General features: G+C 38.0%; 1 protein-coding gene across 2 annotated transcripts in view; it reads left to right on the top strand.

Moving 5' to 3' along the window:
- The first annotated feature begins 2,685 nt into the window (after window positions 1–2,685).
- Window positions 2,686–24,853, top strand: part of KCNT2 (potassium sodium-activated channel subfamily T member 2) — a 562,388-nt gene continuing 540,220 nt past the window's right edge. For both annotated transcript variants that reach the window (XM_023549164.2, XM_064276485.1), the window contains exon 1: window positions 2,686–3,335. In XM_023549164.2, the coding sequence (XP_023404932.1) occupies window positions 3,241–3,335 (95 nt within the window). In that variant the 5' untranslated portion in view covers window positions 2,686–3,240. The remainder of the gene's footprint in view (window positions 3,336–24,853) is intronic.

Here is a 24,853-nt window from a genome sequence, read left to right on the forward strand (position 1 = left end):
CGCGTGCTCACACACACACACACACACAAACACAGAGAGTGAGAAAGAAAGATGTCATGAGGCAGAAGATGAACGACAAATGAAACCAAGGTAAAAAGCGAGAAAGAAAAATATATTTTAACAGCAGGGAATGTCAAGACATAATATTAAAAGCTTAAAGTACGGAAAGGCAGGCGGGAGAATTAAAAGTCAAAATTAATGACAAAAGAAAAAAAATAAAAGTCTGCTACAAAAAAAAAGAGCCAACTGATCTTCCCCTTCTAAATTTAAGTTTCAATGCCCAAATAGTGCTATGTTTTAAGAAATGCTAAGTATCATATTTCTTATACTGTATTATTCTTTTAATTTTCTTAAATTTAGTGGTCCAAGATTCTTCACATTGACAACAATATTTAGGCACACAACACAAAAAAGCGTACATTAATGCAGTAGTTTCCAAGGGTTTGGCTTGACACATTGGGGTTCTCTGTACCCTTAACAGCTGTGCTGTGACACTATTAGCTGAGTAGGTTTTGATTGATTTATTTATTTTCCTGTTTAATCTACCTGCCCCTTCCTAAGCTGCATTTTTAGAATCATCTGGGTACTTAGAAACCAAATAACTAAGATTGTTACAAATGTATAAAATAAGGGTGCTAAGCTTTAAACTTTTTAAAAATAAATATTGTTTTACTCTCTAACCTTCTGCATCTTAGGTGTCTAATACTTAATAATTTTTTTGTTTAATTTCCTGATTCCTGAGATTGTTACTGATATGTAAATATTTCAGATTTTTGAGTCATCCAAATATATGAAGTCAGACTATAATAATGTAAATATTAACCTGAAACCTTGAAAAAGTAAATTCTCATACAGCCACCTTACTAGCGGATCATAAAGTTCAAAATATAAACCACATATTCTCTTTTTTTACACCAATTAATAATGTACTGATATAACTTTCTCATTTGGCAAAATAATTACAAAAGTTCATGCAAAAGAAATATAGACAAATAATGTAACTCTGACTCTGGGGTTAATGCAAATGTGAAAAAAAAGTATTAATGTCTTAGGTTTACAAGCTTTTAATATATCTCAGCATGTATTTACTCAGGTTTTACTACTTTCAAGGCACTGTGCTAGAAAGATAAGCCACAGGAGGAGGGACAGAGACAGAAGAGAAATGCAGAGATAAACTTCACGCAGAGTATGATAGCACTACGAAAGCAATGTACTTAAAAGGTGTACAAACGGTTCAAAGGAAGAAGGTCATCAGAGCCAGCTGGAAGACTCTGGAAATCTAGTGGAGGACATGATCCTGTGGGATACCTCTAGAAGAATGGGTAGAATTTTGATGATAGAGACATAGGCTATGATTGTTCTCTTTCCACCGTGATTCTTCTGGTCTAGGTACTCATCCTCTTTTATCTGCTAAGAGAAATCTGGCTGATTTCTTCCAGCATTTCTAGCTTCTTTAGAGACCTTCTCTACATGATCTCTACTGAGAAACGTACCAAATTAATCACTATTTTGCGCAAGCCAAACGTTTTTTCTTTCTTCATTTTTTTGTCTCTTTGTCTCTACTCATGCTATTCCCTGTCTCACATCTCCTCCCTTCCCTTAAGTGCCATGCAAACGAATATATAAGGCTTAGTTCATTTTCAATAAGTCTTCCTTGACTCCTCCAGGAATAACTGTGTTATCTCACAGGTATTTCCAAGTTCTTTTTATGTTCTTTACAACTTCTATCATGTTCTATGGAAACCCTGGTGACATAGTGGTTAAGTGCTGCAGCTGCTAACCAAAAGGTTGGCAGTTTGAATCCACCAGGCGCTCTTGGAAACTCTATGAGGCAGCTCTACAGTATCCTATAGGGTCTGAGTCCTAATCTACTCGAAGGCAACGGGTTATCCTATTCTGTTACTTCAAGTATAAGGCTTGTTTCCCTGGGCGTACTGTGGGAGCATTAATGGAATGGGCAATAATATATTCTCAGGGCCTAGCCCAGAGCGTGTCCTGTAGTTGTCTGCGTGTTCATATGTACCCTGATGAAATCAGCTCTTGCTAGGAAGAAAAGTATGTGGAAACAAACAAACCAAGACTTGTATAGCAGGGTTCCTGTAAGCAGCGGTGATACCGTAAACAAAATCTAGGTTCACTTTTTCTTTTGGGGTGTGAACAACCGATAGGAGCTTTCGTAAGGATGGGGCCCGTAGAACCCATAAGCCCACAACAGTGCTAGGAGCAACAACAGGAGAAACAGTTACTTACTACTGTATAATCCTTAATGCGTTTCAATGCACTTTCCTAGTTACCATTCAATTTTTCTTTTCCGTGGTCTATGAAAGCCCTTCATCCTTTTCCGGGTCAGGAAAATACCTCCTTTTTTCAGAGTGTGAGTAAAAATGAGACTTTCCTGGGGCGAAAGCTGGGAATTCCCTCTCCAGCAAAGCCCACCTCGGCTGGAGAAGATCAAAGGGAAGTTGGTTGTAGCACCTAGGAACCGTCCAAGCACTCCGCACCCCCTCCTCCCAGAGATGGGTCAGGAGCCCGGGAATCCGCTAATTAGCTCGCCCCCATTGGTTGTCCCCAAGGCACCCCCGTGCCGTCACTGTGTTATGCTAATGAGGGGGAGCCTCATTGGCTCGGCCCACAGCGGCAGCTCCTAAGGGCGTTCGTCGGGGGCGCACAGTTGGTGGCGTCTTGGACCAGACCCGGTCCCCTGCTCCCGCCTGCCCTCAGCTGTGCCCGGTGCACGCCCGCCCCAGGGAACCGCAGCCGGGAGCTGCCCTTGGAGGAGGATCTTTTACCTGCTTCTTTGGAAAGTGCTTCACCATCACGCGGCGCGCGCTCCCGCCCCTTCCCCTCTTTCTAGGCACCACGCGGTTTTTTCGGCTAAGTAACTTTTGCACTCCCGCCTCTCCTCTCCCTTCCCCCCACTCCTGGGGACCAGAGGCGGTACCGAGTCTGGGGGCGGTTCCGTGGCAGCGTTGATTCACGTCTGGGCCAGACTTTTGCTCCAGGGCTGGGTTTGTATCGCCCCGATTATACCCTCAGGAAAGAGGAGCCAGGCCCCTTCCAGCCTCAGCTTCCGGCTCAGAGCAGACCCCCCTCCCCCATCCCACTCCCCTTCCCGTTCTCCCTCCTGTTCCTCTCTCGGCCACAATATTTCATTAGTGCTCTCCCCCTACTCCGCAGTATTTTCTTTCTTTTTCCCTCCTCTCCATTTGTCGTTTTATATTTCCCACTGTTTGAGGAAGGATGGTTGATTTGGAGAGCGAAGTGCCCCCTCTGCCTCCCAGGTACAGGTTTCGGGATTTGCTGTTAGGGGACCAAGGATGGCAAAACGACGACAGGTGAGTGACATGGTGCAACGTTGTTCTGCAAAGATAGCTGGAAAAGAGACGCGGGTGGTGGTGGGGGGTGACTAAGGGGGGAAAGAGAGAGAGAAGAGGAGAAGGGAGCCAGAAAGGGAGACTGTGAGACTGGGGGAGGGAGTAAAAGGCACTCTTTGATGTGCCTCTCCATTTTGACTCTGTAGAGCAATTGCTATAGACAAGGAACCCTTTTTTCACTTTCTTTTCCTTGTAATGCATTTATTCGGTGCATATTCTTTTGTCTTTGTGCTTCCCTAGGGTGCGTATAAGGCTTTTATCAGAGGTACGGTATATCCAAATGGCACACAGTATCAGTACCAAATGATTTGCTTTTTTTTTTTTTTTTTTCCCTTTAGGTGTTAATCAGTTTCGAAAATATGCCCAACTTGATTAAAAAAACACGTTAAAAACTTAAATCTCCCGCACCTATGTACTTCTTGTCAGTGTTGTCTTGATTGAGTGTTTATTTCCTACTGGGAATTTTGTACGGTTTAAACATTTGGAGTTGCAGGTAGACAATTGGTTTACATCCGTAACAGGTAGTTAGTGAAAACGACAACCTTTGCAATAGAAAAATATTCACTTTGAACAGGTAATTGTGACTAATAATGGTGTATTAATAATGGAGTTGGTATAGTGCAATGCAGCCTTTCCATAATTATTTTTTTAGTGTTATGTATGTCTCAAAATCCAAACAGTTTCAAAACCAGAATATTGATTATTAGCAAAATATTGCCTATATGTTTCATCTATGTTATCAACTACTCTGTCTAGTTAAACTTCTGAAATGCCTCCAGCTATCTCCTCATCATTACTTAAAAACCTTACCTTGTGTTTGTTTGAATTTAGTATTTTCTGGAATAGTCAATTCATGTATTGCATACATTTTTTTTTTTTTTTAAATCACATGTATACTAACTAGACTCTCAACTGAATTGGTATGTTTCCTTCAAGTTCAGTTTGGTATTGTTGTTTTATTTTAACATACAAGATCCTTTATTGATCCAGTCTAACATCTGCTGCCCATTCAACCACTGGGCAATACACCTCCATCTTTTCCTCACGTCTCACCTTCCGATGCCGACTCCTGTCCCTAAACACTGGGGATTTTATCTTGGGTATCAATTATGAACTTATTCGGTTTTATACTAGTAATTTAAAGGGATGTGGATGTTTCTTAGAAGATAATACTTTAATTTCTTCTTTTTTAGGGAAAAACACATATATTGGTAAAAATTAAAAGAGCAAATACCAGTTAACCAGTATACTTGGAAAGAAAGGTGTTCTGGTTAATTGATATAAAGAAGACCTGGTTAGTTGAATACTACCTAAACGAGACACTGATATATTTTTTAAAAAAAGTTTTGAACAATCTTTTAAAATATCGTTTACAATAAAAGTGGTGCTAGCCCAACTTTAACTTAAAAATCAAGGCAAATTCTCATTAAAATAAGGTCTGTACTTGAAGATTTGACTTATTTTGTGGCCTGATGACAAATTAATATTTGGTTTTGGTTCCATTTTTTATTAGCACAAATTTTGGAATTTGAAGACAAGATCTTTGGACTCATAGGGGCCCAGACCTCAACCCTTTGCTTATTTGCTTAGTGGGCTTGGTCAAGTCATTCAGCCATTGTAAGACCTAAAAATACCAAAACCAAACCTGTTGCTGTGGAGTCGATTCCTATTCATAGCAACCCTATAGGATGGAGTGGAAATGCTCCATAGGGTTTCCAAGGCGTGCCTGGTAGATTTGAACTGCTGACCTTTTGGTTAGCAGCCACAGCCCTTAACTGCTACGCCACCAGGTTTTCCATTATAAGACTTAGTAAACTTATTTCTGCAATCAAAAATCATACCTCATAACATTGTGACAAGGAAGGAGTGATCTTAGTCGGCACCAAGCACTGACTAGTGTTTTACCTATGTTATATGTTGTCATGGTCTATCCTCACACAATCCCAGAAAAATAGGCAGTTATTTTTTATTTTAGGGAGTAGGAGATTGAGTTTCTGGGAAGTTAAATTTTTGTCTTGGGTAATATACCTTACAAATGTAAAGGTGACACTTGAGCGGAGTTCTTTGTGACTTAAATCCTTCAAGAAACTCAACTTCTTTCCACTTAACCCATTTAATTTATAAAAATAATTTTATAGCCTAGCATTGCTTAGGTGCTTATTAAATATTGGTTCACTTCCTCGGTTCTCATTTGCAGTTTGCCGTTCTTTTTGTCTAATATAGTCTGAAATCTCACTTTGCAATTAAGTCTGAATAGCAGTCTTACCTTATTCAGTTATCTTCATGGACTCAGTTACACAGAGTTGAGGTGGAAGCACTCATTCATATAGGTACAGGCAGGTAGTTTCCACCAATAAATGAGTTTGGTGCTCTGCCCAGATTCTCCAGAGTGCTTTCTAAGGACATCTTCTGCCTGAGAATTTTTCTCTCACTGGCCCCTGAAGCACACCAAGCCTGCATAGAGAAAAACCAGAAACCACAAGGTAAATGCTTCCGAAACAGTCCTCAACCAATGGTGGATAAAGAGTAGTTGAATATATACCTTAGGTTCCCTGCTTGTTGCTTGAGATAACTCTGAGGCTTGTTCTATTCTTTCTCCAATGGGTTTGAGTTCCATTTGCCCACCATGGTACCTGGTTTAATAATCCAAGATTAATGGATTCTTTCCCCTCTTCCCTACTGGTATTTTCTGGGATCAGTTCACAAATAAACTACTTATACTTCAGTCCTTACCTTGGGTCTGCTTCTGGGAAATCTAAACCAAGTTGTATCTTCTGTATCTAGATTGTCATGTTCCTAGATATGATGGTGGAATTTTCTCCCAACTGTGAGATGGTAGACACTTTCCACCATACTCCTCACCTTAAGAATTTTAAATTAAATCTTAGCAGAGATTGGTTGACTAGCATATAAAAATGAGTGAAGCATAAGAGATAGATGAAGGGGTGGTGTTAAATGGGACATATTGGTGGGACTATAAGATATAGGGAAACCCTGGTGGTATAGTGGTTAAGAGCTATGGCTGCTAATCAAAAGGTCGGCAGTTCAAATCTACCAGGTGCTCTTTGGAAACTATGGGGCAGTTTTACTCTGTCCTACTGGGTTGCCAAGAGTAGGAATTGACTCAACGGCAAAGAGTTTGTTTATAGGGTATAGGAAGTGTATACTCTATACCTTAGCTTTTTGTGGAACTAACTTTGGATACCCATTGTTGTCCAGTCGATTCCAACTCATAGTGATCCATAGGACAGAGTAGGACTGGCCCATAGAGTTTCCAAGGAATGATGGGTGGATTCAAACTGCCAGCCTTTCGGTTAGCAGCTGAGCTCTTAACCACTGCTCCACCAGGGCCCCTAACTTTGGATAGATCATCCAAATTTATGTTGTGCCTCCTTTCAGTAGAGGAAAAAATATGTATGTACACCTTCTCCTCATTTACAGATTATTTCATTGTCCAACATCTGACACTTACGGCAATAATAAAATATCTACTATCCCACTATTTTGTGCATTAACATGACCAGTGGGGCATGTAGCGCCCAACACCAGGTGCTCCTTGGAAACTCTAAGGGGTAGTTTTACTCTGTCCACTAGAGTTGCTGCCAGTTGGAATCGACTTGACGGCAATGAGTTTGTTTGTTTGTTTATATTTCCTGTTTCTCTTGGGCTATAGGGAAGCTGTTGTCCCACTGACAGTACGTGCCGCTGGAAGGTGGGGACATGTATAACTGAAATGCAAGAAGTGGGCGCTCCATTTTTGAATAGTGCGATTTTGCATAATGACCTGGTCTTTGGAATCCAACCATGTCGATGAGTGAAGAAAGGATGTATATGCACACAAATAGTTTTTATAATACATGAAATACATACTATATATACAATTCATGTGTAATGTATCTGTAGTACGTGAAATACTGTATCAGTAATACATACTGTTTATGTAATGAATATGTAATGCATAATTATATATACATATATATGTGTATGTGTATATATGTATAGGGTCTTGGTGGCACAGTGGATAAGCATTTGGCTGCTAACCAAAAAGTCACAAGTTCAAATCTACCAGCTGCTGCTTGAAACCCTGTGGGGCAGTTGTACTCTATCCTATAGGGTTGCAATGAGTTGGGCAATGGGTTTGATTTTTGGTTTATATGTGTATATATATAGTCTCAATGCCATCCTTGCATAATTATACCTCCCTCCTTTGCATTCTCATATCCTTTTCTGAGTGGCATATAAAGGAACAAAAGTTAGACATAGCAGTGCAGAGAATTTAGCATGTGGATAACATTCGTTCTGTGGGGTTATGAAAAAGTTTGAGAGTTGCAGAATGAGATTACTGCTTGTGCCTTAGGGATGTCTCTTGCATATATGATGCATATTTGTTGCTTTGGCATCCTGAGTAAAGCATAAAAATCTAATTTAAGAGGTTTGTATTTCTCCAATGGCCACTTAGCCATTTAACTAATATTTGAATGCATACTACATCTCAGGGCCTCATTAAGTTAGGTTTGTGGAGCATAAAAAGAGGAAAATGAAAGAGTACCTAGTCTGGAAGTGTTCACAGATATAATTAGAAGTGGATTTCCCCCCAGAAAATGGACGGTATTATTTATGGTATGGTGATGACCTTGCAGAAATTCAGTTTTAATATTCTGTCAGGGAGATCCTGCACCATTTGTTGATATGATATCCAGCATTTGCTTGAAAATAAGGTAGCTCAATTCACTATATTAAAGAGGACTCAATATATTAGTATATTCTGAGTTTAATATGTTAATGTTTAGTATCTTCAGAGTTACTCTGTGATTGAAATTACTATACCTAGAGATTGAAGTTAACTGTCTTATGTGGAAGCCAGTCTGATATGGAGAATTGTTGTAGTGCCAAAAATCCATTGTTTTCTGTTTTAATATTTCTGTGATTCATAAAACAATAAAGATTTAGGTTATCCTCCTGGAGATAACTGGTTAATATTTTGGAAACACCTTCAGACACTGAGACAAGTCCTTCTCATCCCTCATCATGACTTACGGAGTTTAAAGTTTGGAACACAATGCACTTGAGGTGGATAAATTGTCACAACTCCAGTCACTGTTAGTGGACAGTTCTCAGATGTAGTGATAGAAGAGTAGGCCGTTTATTTCACTGAGGTCTTTATAGTTTTAAAAAATTTGGTCAGTTGTCTCAATAGCAGTAATTTTAAGTATATCTCATACTTTATAGGTGGCATTTAAAAGTAATGCAAACAAGTCACCTAATGCGTTGTAGTGTTTCAAACCATAATAGGATTTTACCAAAATACAAGTGAATCAATTTACAGTTTAAAAAGTATTTATAAAATGAGAAAATGTTTGCCTACCTTTTGTATTATGTGAAATTTTAGATATACTGCAAAAAGTCATACTTTATACATTCAAATTAAATTGGGGAGAATGTGTTTTAGACAGATTTTTGTGTTATCAATCTATTTATTTATTTATTGTGCCTTAAGTGAAAGTTTACATATTGAGTCAGTCTCTCATACAAAAATTTATGCACACCTTGCTGTGTACTCCTAGGAAACCCTCGTGGCGTAGTGGTTAAGTGCTACAGCTGCTAACCAAAGGGTCGGCAGTTCGAATCCGCCAGGTGCTCCTTAGAAACTCTATGGGGCAGTTCTACTCTGTCCTGTAGGGCCGCTATGAGTCAGAATCGAGTCGATGACACTGGGTTTTGGTTTTTATATACTCCATATACTCCTGATTTCTCTCATCCTAATGAGACAGCACACTCCTTCTCTCCACTTTCTCTTTTCGTGTCTGTTCTGCCAGCCTCTGACCCCCTCTGCCCTCTCATCTCCCCTCCAGGCAGGAGAAGCCAACATAGTCTCATGTGTCTATTCGATCCAAATGTTATCAATTTTATCTCATAATAAATCATGTATTATTTGAAAAGTAGTTATTTTAAAGTACTTAGAATTCTAAGTTTTTTTTCCTTCATAAGTTTAGGTCAATAAATGTACTTTTAAAATATTTAAAGTGTCGTTAAAAAGAATAGTATGTTGTTTTTTACTGTTTGCTGTATTTATATAGTAGAATCAGCCGTGCATATATGTAACCTATAAAATTGATTTAAGCATTTATTGTTAGATAAAGAATCCAGACAATACTGTGTTTCTTAGGACTATTAACTGTATTAAGAGAAATCTCCATGAAAAAGGCAAAAAAAAAATTGAAACTGACTAGGCAACTTGATGCAAAAATTACTTTAGACTTAAGTAGTGAAATACATAAAATGCAGAGAAAATGCTTTGTTCGGTAAGTATAGTTTTTCAATAGTTACTAAGAATCTGAGCATCATATTTTATATCAAAATATATATAACCTCTTCCTTTTGACCTACTCTTATAAAAAAAAATTAAACGTGGCTTTTCAAATTACTAAGAATTTATTTTTTTAAAGTTTGATTTCACTAAACCACTATCACATATTCACTTTCAGTATATGTAATACCTTTTCTGTGAGTATTGCACTTTTAACTTTTCGCAGTACCTCCGCATATAAAAAGTCTTGGATCAAGGAGGTTAGAGTGTAGTAATCTCATTTTTCATATAAGGTATATGACATTTTGAAGAAATTAAACTTTCTTCCAAACTGTCTGTCTGTTGTAGCTCCAACTCAATCTTGAGGAAAGATGCAAATCATATTTCAGAGTACAAGAAAGAAAATTATTTCAGCTAACTTAATTGTTTTATCGAAATTATTAATATACTATTTCCCTTCTCTGGTAATAATGTAATTCAACTTCTGCAAAAATAGATTTAAGAGATAGTCTGAGAAATACAAGGAGCCATGGTGGCACAACCGTTAAGCACTTGGTCGAATTCCTGGTGGCGCAATGTTAAGAGCTGGGCGGCTAACCAAAAGGAGCACAGTTTGAATCCACCAGCTGCTCCTTGGAAACCCTGAGGAGGCAGTTCTACTCTGTCAGATTGGGTCTCTACGAGCCGGAATTGACTTGACGGCAATGTGTTTGGTTTGGTTTTATTTTTTTGCTAACCAAAAGGTCGGTGGTTTGAAGTCAGCAGCGCTCTGTGGGAGAAAAGACCTGGCAATCTGCCCCAGTAAAGATTACAACCTAGGAAACCCTATGGGGTGGTTCTACCCTGTCCTGTAGGGTCACTGCGAGTTGGAGTTTACTTGATGGAACACAACAATAACATGAGAAATACAGGGGGCAGTGGTGGTTCGGTGGTAGAATTTTTCCCTTTCATGCAGAAGACTTGTGTTCCATTCCCTGCCAGTGCACTTCAAAGGCAGCTACCACCTGTCTGTCAGTGGAGGCTCAAGTATTGCCATGAAGTCGAATAGGTTCCTGTGGAGCTTTCGGACTAAGACAAACTAGGAAGAAAGGCATGGCAATTTACTTCTGAAAAAACAGCCATTGAAAATCCTACAAAACGTAATTCTAGTATGATGAACATGGGGTCGCCATGAGTTGCAACTGGTTAATAGTGAAGGAGACTTCATAGTGCAGTGGGTAAGGGCATGGATGCTAACTGAAAGATTGCTGGTTCGAATCCACTAGCTGCTTTGCAGGAGAAAGATGTGGCAGTCTGCTTCTATAAAGATTAAGCCTTGGAAACCGTGTGGGGGCTGTTCTATTCGGTTCTGTAGGGTCACTACGAATTGAAATAAATGACAATGGGTTTGGTTTGGGTTTAGAAAATAGTGAATTCAATATTTTTATTGGCTTTTACAAGTCCCGTTCTTGTTTATTAAAATATTTTATATATTCTTAAATAATATGTTTTGTTATTGTTGGTTCATCTGTTTATATTACTGTATTTATGTATTGGCAGTGTCATCGTATGCAGTATGCTTATCAAAATTATCTTTAGAAGTGAAGCAAAAAAAAAATATTTTTTTTACATTGGAATTTAGTCCTTGCTTTATAGTTTGAAATTAAACTAGCTTGACCTTTTCTGAGCAATGTTTTTTAAACCTCCATCAAGATGTTTTTTAAACTAATGCTTTTCCTGAGTTTTAAATTGGTAATTACAAATTTCTCTGTAAAACTAAGCAAAACAATAGATAATGATCTAGAAAAACAGTTACTTTCACTCTTTGACAATCCTCAGCTGCATATGGGATATTTTTTATGGGTTGTGAAAAAAAATGCTTTTCTCAAGGATCTTAACCATCACAGAGCAGTGAAGTTGCAATTTAAATAACTGACATCTATAAAAACATTGTGAGCTAAGAAAGAAAAGTAACCTGGATAGGATACACCATGTCCATGCTGATATTATATTATCCTTATCTGTTCAATTACTTTTCTTTTTTTTGACTTTCTTTTTATAATGTGTGGTTTTATATATATTTGTGTATATAAGTATAAAAATATATAAATGACAGAAACTAAGCACCACCTAAGCGATGACTATCCCTTTCTCTTCCCTCCTGCCCCTGGTAACCAATAATAAACTTTGGTCTCTGTATATTTGCCAATTTCTGGGTATTTCATATATGTGTATCATATAATAGTTGTGCTTTTATGACTGACTTAATTTCACTTAGGATAATGTTTTCAAGGTTCATCCATGTTGTAGCATGTATCAGCACTTCATTTTTGTTTATGACCCAGTAATATTCCACTGAGTTGTGTATGTCACATTTTGTTTATCTGTTGATCACTTGATGGACATGTAGGTGTTTCCACTTTTTGGCTATTGTGAATAACCCTGCAATGAGCATTGGTGTACACAAGTATATGCATACATTCCTGACTGCAGTTCTTTTGTGTATATACCTAGGATTGGAATTGCTGAGTCATATGGTAATTCTCTGTTTAACTTTTTGAGGAAACACTAAACTGTTTTCCACAAGGGCTGCACCAATTTACAATTCTACCGGAAATGGATGAGGTTTCCAATTTCTCCACATCCTTGCCAACACTTGCTGTTTTCTGTTTTTCTGATGTTAGCCATTCTAATGGGAGTAAAATAGTGTCTTATTGTGGTTTTGATTTGCATTTACCTAATGACTAGTGACACTGGGCATCTTTTCATGTGCTTGTTGGTCATTTGGAGTCCCTGGGTGGTGTAAGTGGGTTAAGCGCTTGGCTGCTAACTGTAAAGCTTATTGGCTTGAGGCCACCCAGAGGCACCTTGAAAGAAAGGGCTGGTGACCTACTTCTGAAAAATCAGCCATTGAAAACCCAGAGTAGCACAGTTCTGCTCTGACACACATGGATTTGCAGCAGTTGGAACTGACTCAAGGGCAATGAGCATTTAATGTGTTGGCTATTGGTATATCTTCTTTGGTAAAATGTCTATTCAAGTCTTTTGCCCATTTTTTTGATTGCATTGTTTGTCTTTTTTGTTACTAAATTGTAGGAGTTTTTTTTATATATTCTGGATATTAAACCTTTAGCTGGTATTGGTTCCACCAAATTTTTCTTTTTATTTGTAGGTTTTCTTTTCACTTTGCTGATAGTCCATTGATAAACCACAGTTTTTAATTTTTATCCAGTCTAACTTATTTTGTCTTTTATTGATTGTGCTTCTGATATCATATCTAGGAATCCACTGTCAAAAACTAGAACCTGCAACATTACTTCTTTTTTTTTTTTAAGAATTTCATGGTTTTATTTCTTAGATTCAGGTCACTGATCCATTTTGAGTTAATTTCTTTATATGGTGTGAGGTGTGGTCTGGTTTCATTCTTTTTTGTGTGGAAATCCAGTTTCCCCATTAAATGGACTTTGCACCCTTGTCAAAAACCAGTTGGCCATCGATGCATGGATTTATTTCTTGACTCTCAATTCTATTGCATTGGTCTGTATATTTATCATTATACTGGTACTGCCTCTTTTGATTACTGCAGTTTTATAGTATGTCTTGGAATCAGAAGGTGTGGGTCCTCCACTTGTTTTTCTTTTTCAAGATTGTTTTGGCTATTTGGAGTCCCTTGTAGTTCACTTTTCATTTCTGAAAAAAAAAAAAAAGACGTTTGGACTTTTGACAGATTGTGTTTAATCTGTAGATTGTTTTGAGTAGTATCGACAGTTTAACAATATTAAGTCTTCAAGCCCATGAACATGGTATGTCCTTCCGTTTTTTTAGACCTTTAATTTCAGGAATTTTTATTGTTTTGAGTGTACAAGCCTTTCACCACCTTGATTAAATATATTCTTAAGTATTTTATTTCTTTAGATGCTAAAGAAATAGAATTGTTTCCTTAATTTTCTTTCAGAATGCTCACTGAGATGTATAGAAAGCCAACTGATTTTTGTGCGTTGACAGTGTATCCTGCCACTTTGATGAATTAATTTATTAGCTCTAATAGCTTTCTTGTGGATTCTTTGGGATTTTCTGTATATAGGATTATGTCATCTTCATAAAAGCAGTAGCTTTCCTTCTTGATTGTATACTTTTTATTTATTTTCCTTATATAATTGCTCTCTCCAGGACTTCCAATATATATGAATCTCAGTGGTGAGAGTTGGCACCTTTGTCTTATTCTCGATCTTAAGGAGAAAGCAGTCAGCTTTTCTCCACTTAGTATGATGTTAGCTGTGGGTTTTTCATAAATGTCCTTAATCATATTGAAGAATTTTCCTTCTATTTTTAGTTTGTTGAGTGCTTTTGTCATGAACAGGTGTCAGATTTTGTTAGATACCTTTTCTGCACTGACTAAGATGATCATGTAGTTCTTCTCTTTTGTTCTAGTAATGTGGTGTATTGATTGATTTTCTAATGTTTAATCACCCTTGCATTCCTGGAATAAGTCGCACTTGGTCAGGGTGTATAATACTTTTAATGTGCTTTTGGATTTGGTTTGCTAGTATTTTTTTGAGGACTTTTGCACCTATACTTATAAAGGACCTGGATATTTATAAAAATATTTATATTTATAAAGGACACTGGTCTGTAATTTTCTTTTCTCGTGGTGGCTTTGTCTGACTTTTGATATCAGGGTAATGCTAGCCTCGTAGAATTACGTAGAAAGTATTCTTCTTCTTCTGTAGTTTGGAAAAGTGTAAGGATTTGAGTCACTTCTATAAATGTTTGGTAGAATTCCTCAGTGAATTCATCTGGTCTAAGGTTTTTTTTTTTTTTTCCCTTGGGAGGTTTTAAATTACTGATTCAATATCATCACTTGTTATACGTCTGTTGAGATCTCATGTTTCTTGTTGAGTCTGTGTATGAAGTTTATGTCTTTCTAGGAATTTGTCCATTTCCTCTAGGTTATCTACTTTTTTGGTTTACAGATCTTCATAGTATTCTCTTTTGATCCTTTTTATTTCTGCAGGGTCTGTAGAGTTGTCTATTTCTCCCTTCAGTTATGTCAATGTTAGCTTTATAGATTTTGGGCTCTGATGTTAAATGTATATATATTTAAAATTGTTACATCTTCTTGATGGATTGACCCTTTTATCATTTTATGGTGTCCTTCTTTGTCTCTTATAAGAGACTTTGACCTAAAATCTATTTTGTATGATATTAAAATCACCACCTTGGCACTCGTGGTTACTATTGCATGGAATATTTTTTCCCATTCTTTCATTACAACTTATTTGCGTCTTTAAATCTAAGATGTGTCTTGTAGACAGCATATAGCTGGATCTTGTTTTTTTTTTAATCCATCTGCCTCTCTCTGTCTTTTAATTGGAGCAGTTCTTATGAGGTTGAGTATAGATTTCTAGTTATTTTTCTTGGTGTTTGTGTGGGTGGCTCAGGATATTAGATATGCTCACATGGCCATCATCTTGGAAGTCTGCTGCTCAACTTCTTTTTCAGAGTAGGATATGACTATTAGACATCTTTTCAAAGAAATAGGAATTTGAGATAATATATCTAGGACTGAATGTAGTTTGGAGCAATTTATCTTTTATATTCTTTATGTAATCCAATGGGGAATACCTTTAAAAAAAAGATGTAGTAGGCCTGTATACAAGGCCAGAAAATAGGTGCCATTGATGTAGAATAGATTGGACATTACCATAACATCAGCAGGTTAAAATGGTCACTATGTTAGTGAAGCCAATTTTGTTTCTGCTAAATTACACCTTCCTGAAGATTTTGAAGAAAGCCCTGAAAGAGTTGTGGGGACCTGGCTTTGATATGTTTCTTGCCCTGGTCTTTCCCTTTTCAAACTTACTCACAAAAGAGAAGTAGTACAGTGAGAAACCTCCACATTGGCATTAAAACATGGAACTTAACATATTTTAAAATAGCGTGTGGAAATCCTTAATAGCATTAGCATCTTAGCTTCACAAATATTTAACACCTAGTAAGTTTCAAGAACTGCAGTAGGCACTAGGGATAATATTGTGAGCAAAATAGACATAGTTCCTACCCAGATGGAGTTTATAGTAGTGAAAAAAGACATTAATCAAACAGTCACACAAATCAGCTTAAGTATAATTGCTATAGGCTATAAATGAAAATTGCAGGATGCAATAGTGGGCATGATTCGAGGACCTTGTGTAGTCTGGTAGACACAAAGGTGGTTTGGGGGAAGTTTTCAGAGAAAGGTATGCTGGGGCTAAGTCTAAGAATGAGAGGACATTATTAGGTAAATTGGGAATATTTCAGACCAAGGGAACAGCTTGCATAAAGGCCTGGCAAAAGGAGAGTGGCAGGCATTTTCAAGGAACTAAGGAAAATCTGGAGTCTGTTGGGGGTTAAGTCTGGAGTTCAGTAGATTGGGCAGGAGAATATAAGCTAGGGGTCACATACCTTGTCATTAAAGCTATGCCTGGCTATGTGGAAAATCAACTCTGGAGACAGAACAGTGCCAAGAGAAGGGTGGACCTGGTCGGTTCTCACTGCAAAGTCAAAATTGGTGGAATGAAGTCTTAAAAATTTGTAGAAAGTGCAGGCAGATGTAGAGGACTTTGAATCCCTTCTTATATTGAGTGCACTGCCCAGGTACAGTAGACATGGATAAACAGGACCAGAAGCACTTCTTTCTGGTAGAAATGGTGGCGATACGTGAGGTTTTTAAAGTCATAAGCAAACAACCAAGTATTATGAACAGATTATAAAAAGTGAGCATAGATGTGTATTCTACTCTTTCAATTAAATGAAACAGAACTTTGCTAATCCATCAAGCACTTAATATGATCCATATAAAAATTATTACCTAATATACATTTATAAATAATAATTATTGTGCTTAATTTTAGTTAACATAGAAATCAAGAAAATCACCACATATCACAATCATGAATTTTATTTCATTGGCCAAACCACATTATTAGCTTTCTGTTGCCTAAAACAATCATTAGTAACAACTTTTCCACTAATATGTTTTGTGTCACTGTAGTTTCCTTAATTATACACTCATGTATTAAAGGACAAAGACTGTGTTTCCTTAGGAGCTGAGGTTCCCTTGAATATTCTGTGTCCAAGCATCTCCTGATCTTTCTTCCAGTCTAATTTTTGTTCATCTGTTTTTGGTCTGCTGATTTGTCACAGCATCCTGGGTCTTGGAGCAACCTGAGCCACTGGGGAAATTGGTTGGGTACCTATGTCAAAGTACAAATCATACCAATTTTAAACAGGCAAGGATGCCTTTTTTTGTGACTTGTTTAAAAAAAGAATGGGAAGACAAAGGAAAAGGGACTCTATAGTTGTAGAGGGATAAACTCAAACACAAATTTGGGTTTGACTCCATTGAAACAAAAGGCTGCAAAGTTTTTAAAGAAACTTAAGGTGTTTGATCGATCACTGGATGAGGGAGTGGCTTACTAAGGTTGCAGTTAAAGCCAGTTGCTCAGAATGTGTTATCTTCTTACGATAAGGCCACCTGGACACTGGGAGATCCAAGAGGGAGCATAAGGGAGATAGATACAAGTTAGGAGCCAGGGATAATAAAGATTATTAAAACAGAATGTTATTAAGTCCTCTGATCAGCTGTTTGCATTAAGCCATTTCCGAAACTCACAAAGGTGTGGGAGGATTTCTTTAAAGAAAAAGGCTGAGGTAGAATTCAACTTTGTCACCTTCCATGTAGGAAGAGTGATCATGTATGTATCTTCAGCAGATAAATAAAAACCCAGGCTCCACGAAGGCTAAAAAAACACTGTGAAATTTGGCATTGGTTCCTCTGTATCTGGTCATTTAGAAGCAGAGGCGTGGATTAGACATTTCTCACCTCCACTCCTGGTTAACTACATACAACTAGAACAAGCTGACTCTAAAAGAGTCTTAGATGTAGTGTGATTTCAGGGGAAGAAGGAACCACTGCACATACCAGGAAGGATAAATCATTTATGCAAAATGAAATAGTCAGTGCATCAGTGATATTTGATTTATTTGTCTCTTTTGACTGGGAAGTGGAGATAGTTTTAGAGTTGAGGGATGAAGAGGGTAGGAGGCTGGAGAGCCCTAGTTACCTGGGAGGAATAGAGGGAAAATGCTTCTGGGGTGGGGTAGAAGAGAATCCACAAAAGAAGGAGACCAAAGGCAGTGAAATTTCTTGCCACATTTTTTTCCTTGGATTTATCACGTTTACCTTCATCTTTTTGACAAATAGAAGCGGTGAAGGGGAACTGAAACAGAAACCCAAATCATCAAGCTTGGCTGGTCATTAAGGGACTGTGACTGGCAGAATATCTCCAACTCCTTAACCCCTTTCCTGGTTAGAGTCTTAGGTGGGTCTCTCTTCAAGCTGTGTTGCAGTACTTTGGGCACCACCGCAATTATGCTGTGCCTTTAAAGAGTGAAAATCATTTCCCTCTGTGCATGCCTTTCTTGAACTCAGAACTGTATTACTTCCAATTTTCACAGTATGTAATTTGTGTGAGAAATGGACTTTGCATAAAAAGCCAAAAGACAGTGAATCTGAGAACTAGAGGACTGTTTGTTCTCGGCTTTCTTGTACTGGACTTTGCCCAGAATCATAAATGATGAATTGTTATTACAAGGGCATGCTTAGCCCATCTTGTAAATCACAGTATGAAGAGGGATAAAAGCAGGTTAACACATTTCAACCTCATTTAACTCCTGGTGGGAAAGCATGTAGGTCGTCCACGTATTGGAAACAGTCAGTTATTAGCAACAGGGGCCAGACGTCTGGTTTAATAAGCAGCAACCTGGAGTCTCAGGTTTGTCAAAGATTGAAATACCACTTGCTTGCCTAAGAATCAGATAGAACGATCAGTAAGCTGCACAACTACCAGTATGTAGTAAGGGGTAATGACTTGCGTCATTGCCGCACCATGTGGTAATTGCACTGGTAAATTATAGATGGAAAAGTTCTCTACTTTTGCCTATCTCCCCACAAAGGATTTCATTTGCAATTTCCCTTACGTCCTACTGAAAATACAGAAGATAAAGTAAAATTGGATGATGATATTGAAAAGTACTTATCAAAAAGATAGTCAACAGGGGGCAAAGATGGCTGACTAGGTAGAACTACCGCGGATCCCTGTTGTAACAAAGACTCGGAAAAACAAGTGAATAGATCACATACATGGCAATCTACAAACCCTGACCATCAAACACAGAACTAAGGAGTTAACCTGAGTGAAAGGGGAGTGATAAACCAAGCCCTGAAGCAGCGACCACTTCTGGAACAGGCATCCTGTGCCACAGCCTTGAGCCCTCGCGGTTCCCTGGTGCCAGAGTGGTGGGGCTGATTGCAGCTTACTGAGACGGGGCAAGCACAGGATGCAGCCCTAACCCTTAACCCCCTGGAGTAACCTCGGTAGAGACTCAGCCAGCGCAAGCAGGCTGCAGACTGATGTGGCTGACAAGAGAATGAGCAACCATGGGGAAGCAGCGACTGTTTTTGGAGCTTGGAGCCAGTGTCCCAGTCAGAAAAACTTGGCACCAGGCTTTTGACTAAGCGCAGAGGAGCTAAGCACGGCTTCCTGAGATGGTGCAAGCAGGGGACGCAGCCCCAGCCCCCAGAAGTAACCTGAGCAGAAACCTAGCCAGCACACGCAGCCTGCACAAACACATGGCTGACAGGTGGAGAAATCACAGGGAAGCAGTGACTGGTTTTGGATCCTGGAGTGCAGCATTCCAGCCAGAAAACCTTGGCGATGGGCTTTGGACTAGGAGCAGAGGTGCTGATCACGGCTTCCTGAGATGGCGCAAGAAGGGGTCGCTCCCTGCCCCAGGTGGCTTCATTAACATTGGAATTTCCTGGGCCAGGGAATGAAGTGCTCTGCAGGTTTTTTTTTTTTCCTAATACATTCTCTTGGCCTGAGATAAACAGCAATTAACAACCCAGGGGGGAAAAATCCTTCCCTCACTTCCCTAAACTGGAATAAAAATACAGAACCAGTTCCAGCCAAGCATAAGAGATCCACAGTCTTTGGCTTTCATCCCTACAGGGAACAAGGTGACTATTACAATGCAAAGGCAATTCTGATAGAGATCTGACTGTAATTGCTTTAGCAGAGCAGTGGAAAGAGAAGTTTTCGAGGTCTGATACCTCTCTACCTTTTAAACAGAGCCCTTACTGATCCTCAGCAGGGAACTGAGGGCTGAAGCTCCACCCAAACCACCTAGACACCTGCTAAAGGGGTCTGAGGATAGTGATGCCTACCAATTTTTAGAGGTACAAGCATTGGGTGCCTAAGGTACAGCTGCAGAGCCCACCCACCAAAGTGCTCTAGGAATAGAGACACACCTATCTCACTGGCACATGGGGGAGGGCTGTCTGCATTTGGCCCTCCTTGGAGCATGACCCTTGCCACTACTAGAATCTGGTGCATACAACTATCACCATTACTCCTCTAAGTTAATAGGCGACAGTCTACACCACATACTTGGTGACCCAAAATCAGGACACCTAAGCTGATTCTATTCAAGAATAGTGAATCGACTCTTAGGCTTATATATCTGGTAACAGCCCAAATCAGCTGGTAATAGGACATAAGTGATTCAAAGGCTACAACAATCAGGACACCACAATCTAGTAGCCCATCTGGGTATATTGAAACAAAGCAAAAGAAGATAAGTCTCAGTGAGCAAATATAAAATAAATCATTACAATATCTTACAGATGGCTCAGAGACAGCAGTCGATATCAAATCACATAAAGAAGCAGACCATGATTGCATCTACAAATCCCCAAATTAAAGAATCAAAATCGTTCCCAAATGAAGCCTGGAATTGCCAGATGCAGAATATAAAAAACTAATTTACAGAATGCTTCAAGACATCAGGGATGACCTCAGAAATGAAATAAGGCAATCTACAGAAAAAGCCAAGGAACACACTGATAAAGCAGTTGAAGAAATCAAAAAGATTATTCAAGAACATAGTGGAAAAATTAATAAGCTGCAAGAATCCATAGAGAGACAGCATTCAGAAATCCAAAAGATTAACAGTAAAATTACAGAATTAGACAACTGAATAGGAAGTCAGAGGAGCAGAATTGAGGAATTGGAATGCAGCATGGGGGAGCTGGAGGATAAGGCAATTTACACCAATATAGTTGAAGAAAAATTAGATAAAAGAATTAAAAAAAAAATGAAGAAACCCTAAGAATCATGTGGGACTCTATCAAGAAGAAAACCTTGTGTGTGATTGAAGTTCCAGAACAGGGAGCGATAACAGAAAATACAGAGAGAATAGTTGAAGATCTGTTGGCAGAAAACTTCCCTGGCATTGTGAAAGATGAAGGGTTATCTATCCAGGATGCCCATCGAACCACATACAAGATTGATCCAAAAAGAAAAACACCAAGACATATTATCATCAAACTTGCCAAAACCAAAGATAAAGAGAAAATTTCAAAAGCAGCCAGGGAGAAAAGAAAAGTCACCTACAAAGGAGAATCAATAACAAAAAGTTCAGACTACTCAGCAGAAATGATGCAGTCAAGAAGGCAATGGGATGACATATATAGAGAGCGCTGAAGGAGAAAAACTGCCAACCAAGGATCATATATCCAGCAAAACTCTCTCTCAAATATGAAGGTGAAATTAAGACATTTACAGATAAACACAAGCTTAGAGAATTTGCAAAAACCAAACCAAAGCTACAAGAATTACTAAAGGAAATTCTTTGGTCAGAAAATCAATAATATCAGATAACAACACAACACAAGGTCACAGAACAGAACATCATGTTATCAACTCAAATAGGGAAATCACAAAAACAAATTAAGATTAATTTTAAAAAGAAAAAAAATGCTCAAAACAGGGAACCATTGAAGTTATTATGAAAAAGATTACAATCAAAAAAGAGGGACTAAATACAGGAGGCATAGATCTTCCATATGAAGAGGAAAACAAGGTGATACAGGATGATACAAGCTAGGTTTTTTACTTAGAAAAATAGGGGTAAATATTAAGGTAACCACAAAGAGGCCTAACAATTCAATACTTCAAAATAAAAATCAAGAAAAACATAATGACTCAGCAAAAATAAATTCAACTACTATGCAAATGTGGAACACACAATTTAGAAAAAAAACCTCAACATAAAAAAGTAAGTGGAAAAATGAAATTGTCAACAACACACATAAAAAGGCATCAAAATGACAACACTAAACTCGTCTATAATTACGCTGAATGTAAATGGACTAAACGCACCAATAAAGAGACAGAGAGTCTCAGACTGGATTAAAAAACATGAACCATCTATATGCTGCCTGCAAGAGACACACCTTAGAGTTAGAGACACAAACAAACTAAAACTCGAAGGAAAAAAATACATCAAGCAAACAGCAATCAAAAAAGAGCAGGAGTGGCAACATTAATTTCTGACAAAATAGACTTTAAAGTTAAATCCACCACAAAGGATAAAGAAGGACACTACATAATGATTAAAGGCACAATTTACCAGGAAGAAATAACCATATTAAATATTTATGCACCCAACGACAGGGCTGCAAGATACATAAAACAAACTTTAACAGAACTGAAAAGTGAGATAGACACCTCCACAACTATAGTAGGAGACTTCAACACACCACTTTCGGAGAAGGACAGGGCATCCACTAAGAAGCTCATTAGAGACATGGAAGACCTAATTGCTACAATCAACCAACTTGACCTCATTGACTTATACAGAACACTCCACCCAACTGCTGCAAAGTATACTTATTTTTTTCTAGCGCACGTGGAACATTCTCTAGAATAGTCCATATATTAGGTCATAAAACAAACCTTTGCAGAATCCAAAACATCGAAATATTACAAAGTATCTTCTCAGACCATAAGGCCATAAAAGTAGAAATCAATAACAGAAAAATCAGGGAAAAGAAATCAAATACTTGGAAACTGAACAATACCCTGTTCAAAACAGACTGGGTTATAGAAGACATTAAGGAGGGAATAAAGAAATTCATAGAATGCAGCGAGACTGGAAACACTTCCTGTCAAAACCTCTGGGACACAGCAAAAGAAGTGGTCAGAGGTCGATTTATATCAGTAAATGCACACATACATAAAGAAGAAAGAGCCCAAATCAGAAAACTGTCCCTACAACTTGAACAAATAGAAAGCGAGCAACAAAGGAATCCATTAGGCACCAGAAGGAAACAAATAATAAAAATTAGAGCAGAATTAAATGAATTAGAGAACAGAAAAACAGGTGAAAATTAACAAAGCCAAAAGCTGGTTCTTTGAAAAAATTAACAAAATTGATAAACCATTGGCCAGATTGACTAAAGAAACACAGGAAAGGAAACAAATAACCCGAATAAGAAATGAGATGGGCCATATCCCAACAGACCCAACAGAAATTAAAAGAATCATATCAGATTACTATGAAAAATTGTACTCTTAACAAATTTGCGAACCTAGAAGAAATGCATGAATTCCTAGAAACACACTACCTACCTAAACTAACACAATCAGAAGTAGAAAAACTAAATAGACCCATAATAAAAAAAGAGATTGAGAAGTTAATCAGAACACTCCCAACAAAAAAAAGCTCTTGCCCGGACGGCTTCACTGCAGAGTTCTACCAAAGTTTCAGAGAAGAGTTGACACCACTACTACTAAAGGTATTTCAAAACATAGAAAAGGATGGAATACTACCTAACTCATTCTATGAAGCCAGCATATCCCAGATACCAAAACCAGGTAAAGACACCACAAAAAAAGAAAATTACAGACCTATATCCCTCGTGAACACAGATGCAAAAATCCTCAACAAAATTTTAGCCAATAGAATTCAACAACATATCAAAAAATAATCCACCACGACCAAGTGGAATTCATACCAGGTATTTTTTTATGCAAGGTTGGTTCAATATTAGAAAAACAATTAATGTAATGTACCATATAAGTAAAACGAAAGACAAAAAGCACATGATCTTATCAATTAATGCAGAAAAGGCATTTGACAAAGTCCAACACCCATTCATGATCAAAACTCTCACCAAAATAGGAATTGAAGGAAAATTCTTCAACATAATAAAGGACAATTATACAAAGCCAACAGCCAACATCATCGTAAACGGAGAGAGCCTGCAAACATTTCCATTGAGAACAGGAACCAGAGAAGGATGCCCTTTATGACCGCTCTTATTCAACATTGTGTTGGAGGTCCTAGCCAGAGCAATTAGGCTAGACCAAGACATAAAGGGCATCTGGATTGGCAAGGAAGAAGTAAAATTATCTCTGTTTGCAGACGTCATGATTTTATACACAGAAAACCCTTAGGAATCCTCCAGAAAAATACTGAAACTAATAGAAGAGTTCAGCAGAGTATTGGGATACAAGATAAACGTACAAAATCAGTTGGATTCCTCCAAAAAAACCCAGTGCCGTTGTTCCTCCACATCAACAAAAAGAACATCGAAGAGGAAGTCACCAAATCAGTACCATTCACAGTAGCCCTCAAGAAGATAAAATATTTAGGAATAAATCTCACCAAAGATGTAAAAGACTTATACAAAGAAAACTACAAAGTACTACTGCAAGAAACTAAAAGGGACCTACATAAGTGGAAAAATATACCTTGCTCATGGATAGGAAAACTTAACGTAGTAAAAATGTCTATTCTACCAAAAGCCATCTATATATACAATGCACTTCTGATCCAAATTCCAGTGACATTTTTTAATGTGATGGAGAAACAAATCACCAACTTCACATGCAAGGGAAAGAAGCCCCGGAAAAGTGTAAAACAAAAAAAGTATAGCATTACTGAAAAAGAAGAAAGTGGGAGGCCTCACTCTACCTGATTTTAGAGCATGTTATACAGCCACAGTAGTCAAAACAGCCTGGTAGTGGTACAACAACAGACATATAGACCAATGGAACAGAATCGAGCGCCCAGATATAAATCCGTCCACATATGAGCAGCTGATATTTGACAAAGGCCCAGTGTCAGTTAATTGGGGAAAAGATAGTCTTTTTAACAAACGGTGCTGACATAACTGGATATCCATCTGCAAAAAAAATGAATCAGGACCCATACCTCACACCATGTACAAAAACTAACTCCGAATGGATCAAAGACCTAAACATAATGTCTAAAATGATAAAGATCATGGAAGAAAAAATGGGGA

Source organism: Loxodonta africana, chromosome 25 (genome assembly GCF_030014295.1).
Source record: "Loxodonta africana isolate mLoxAfr1 chromosome 25, mLoxAfr1.hap2, whole genome shotgun sequence".
Lineage (NCBI taxonomy): Eukaryota > Metazoa > Chordata > Mammalia > Proboscidea > Elephantidae > Loxodonta > Loxodonta africana.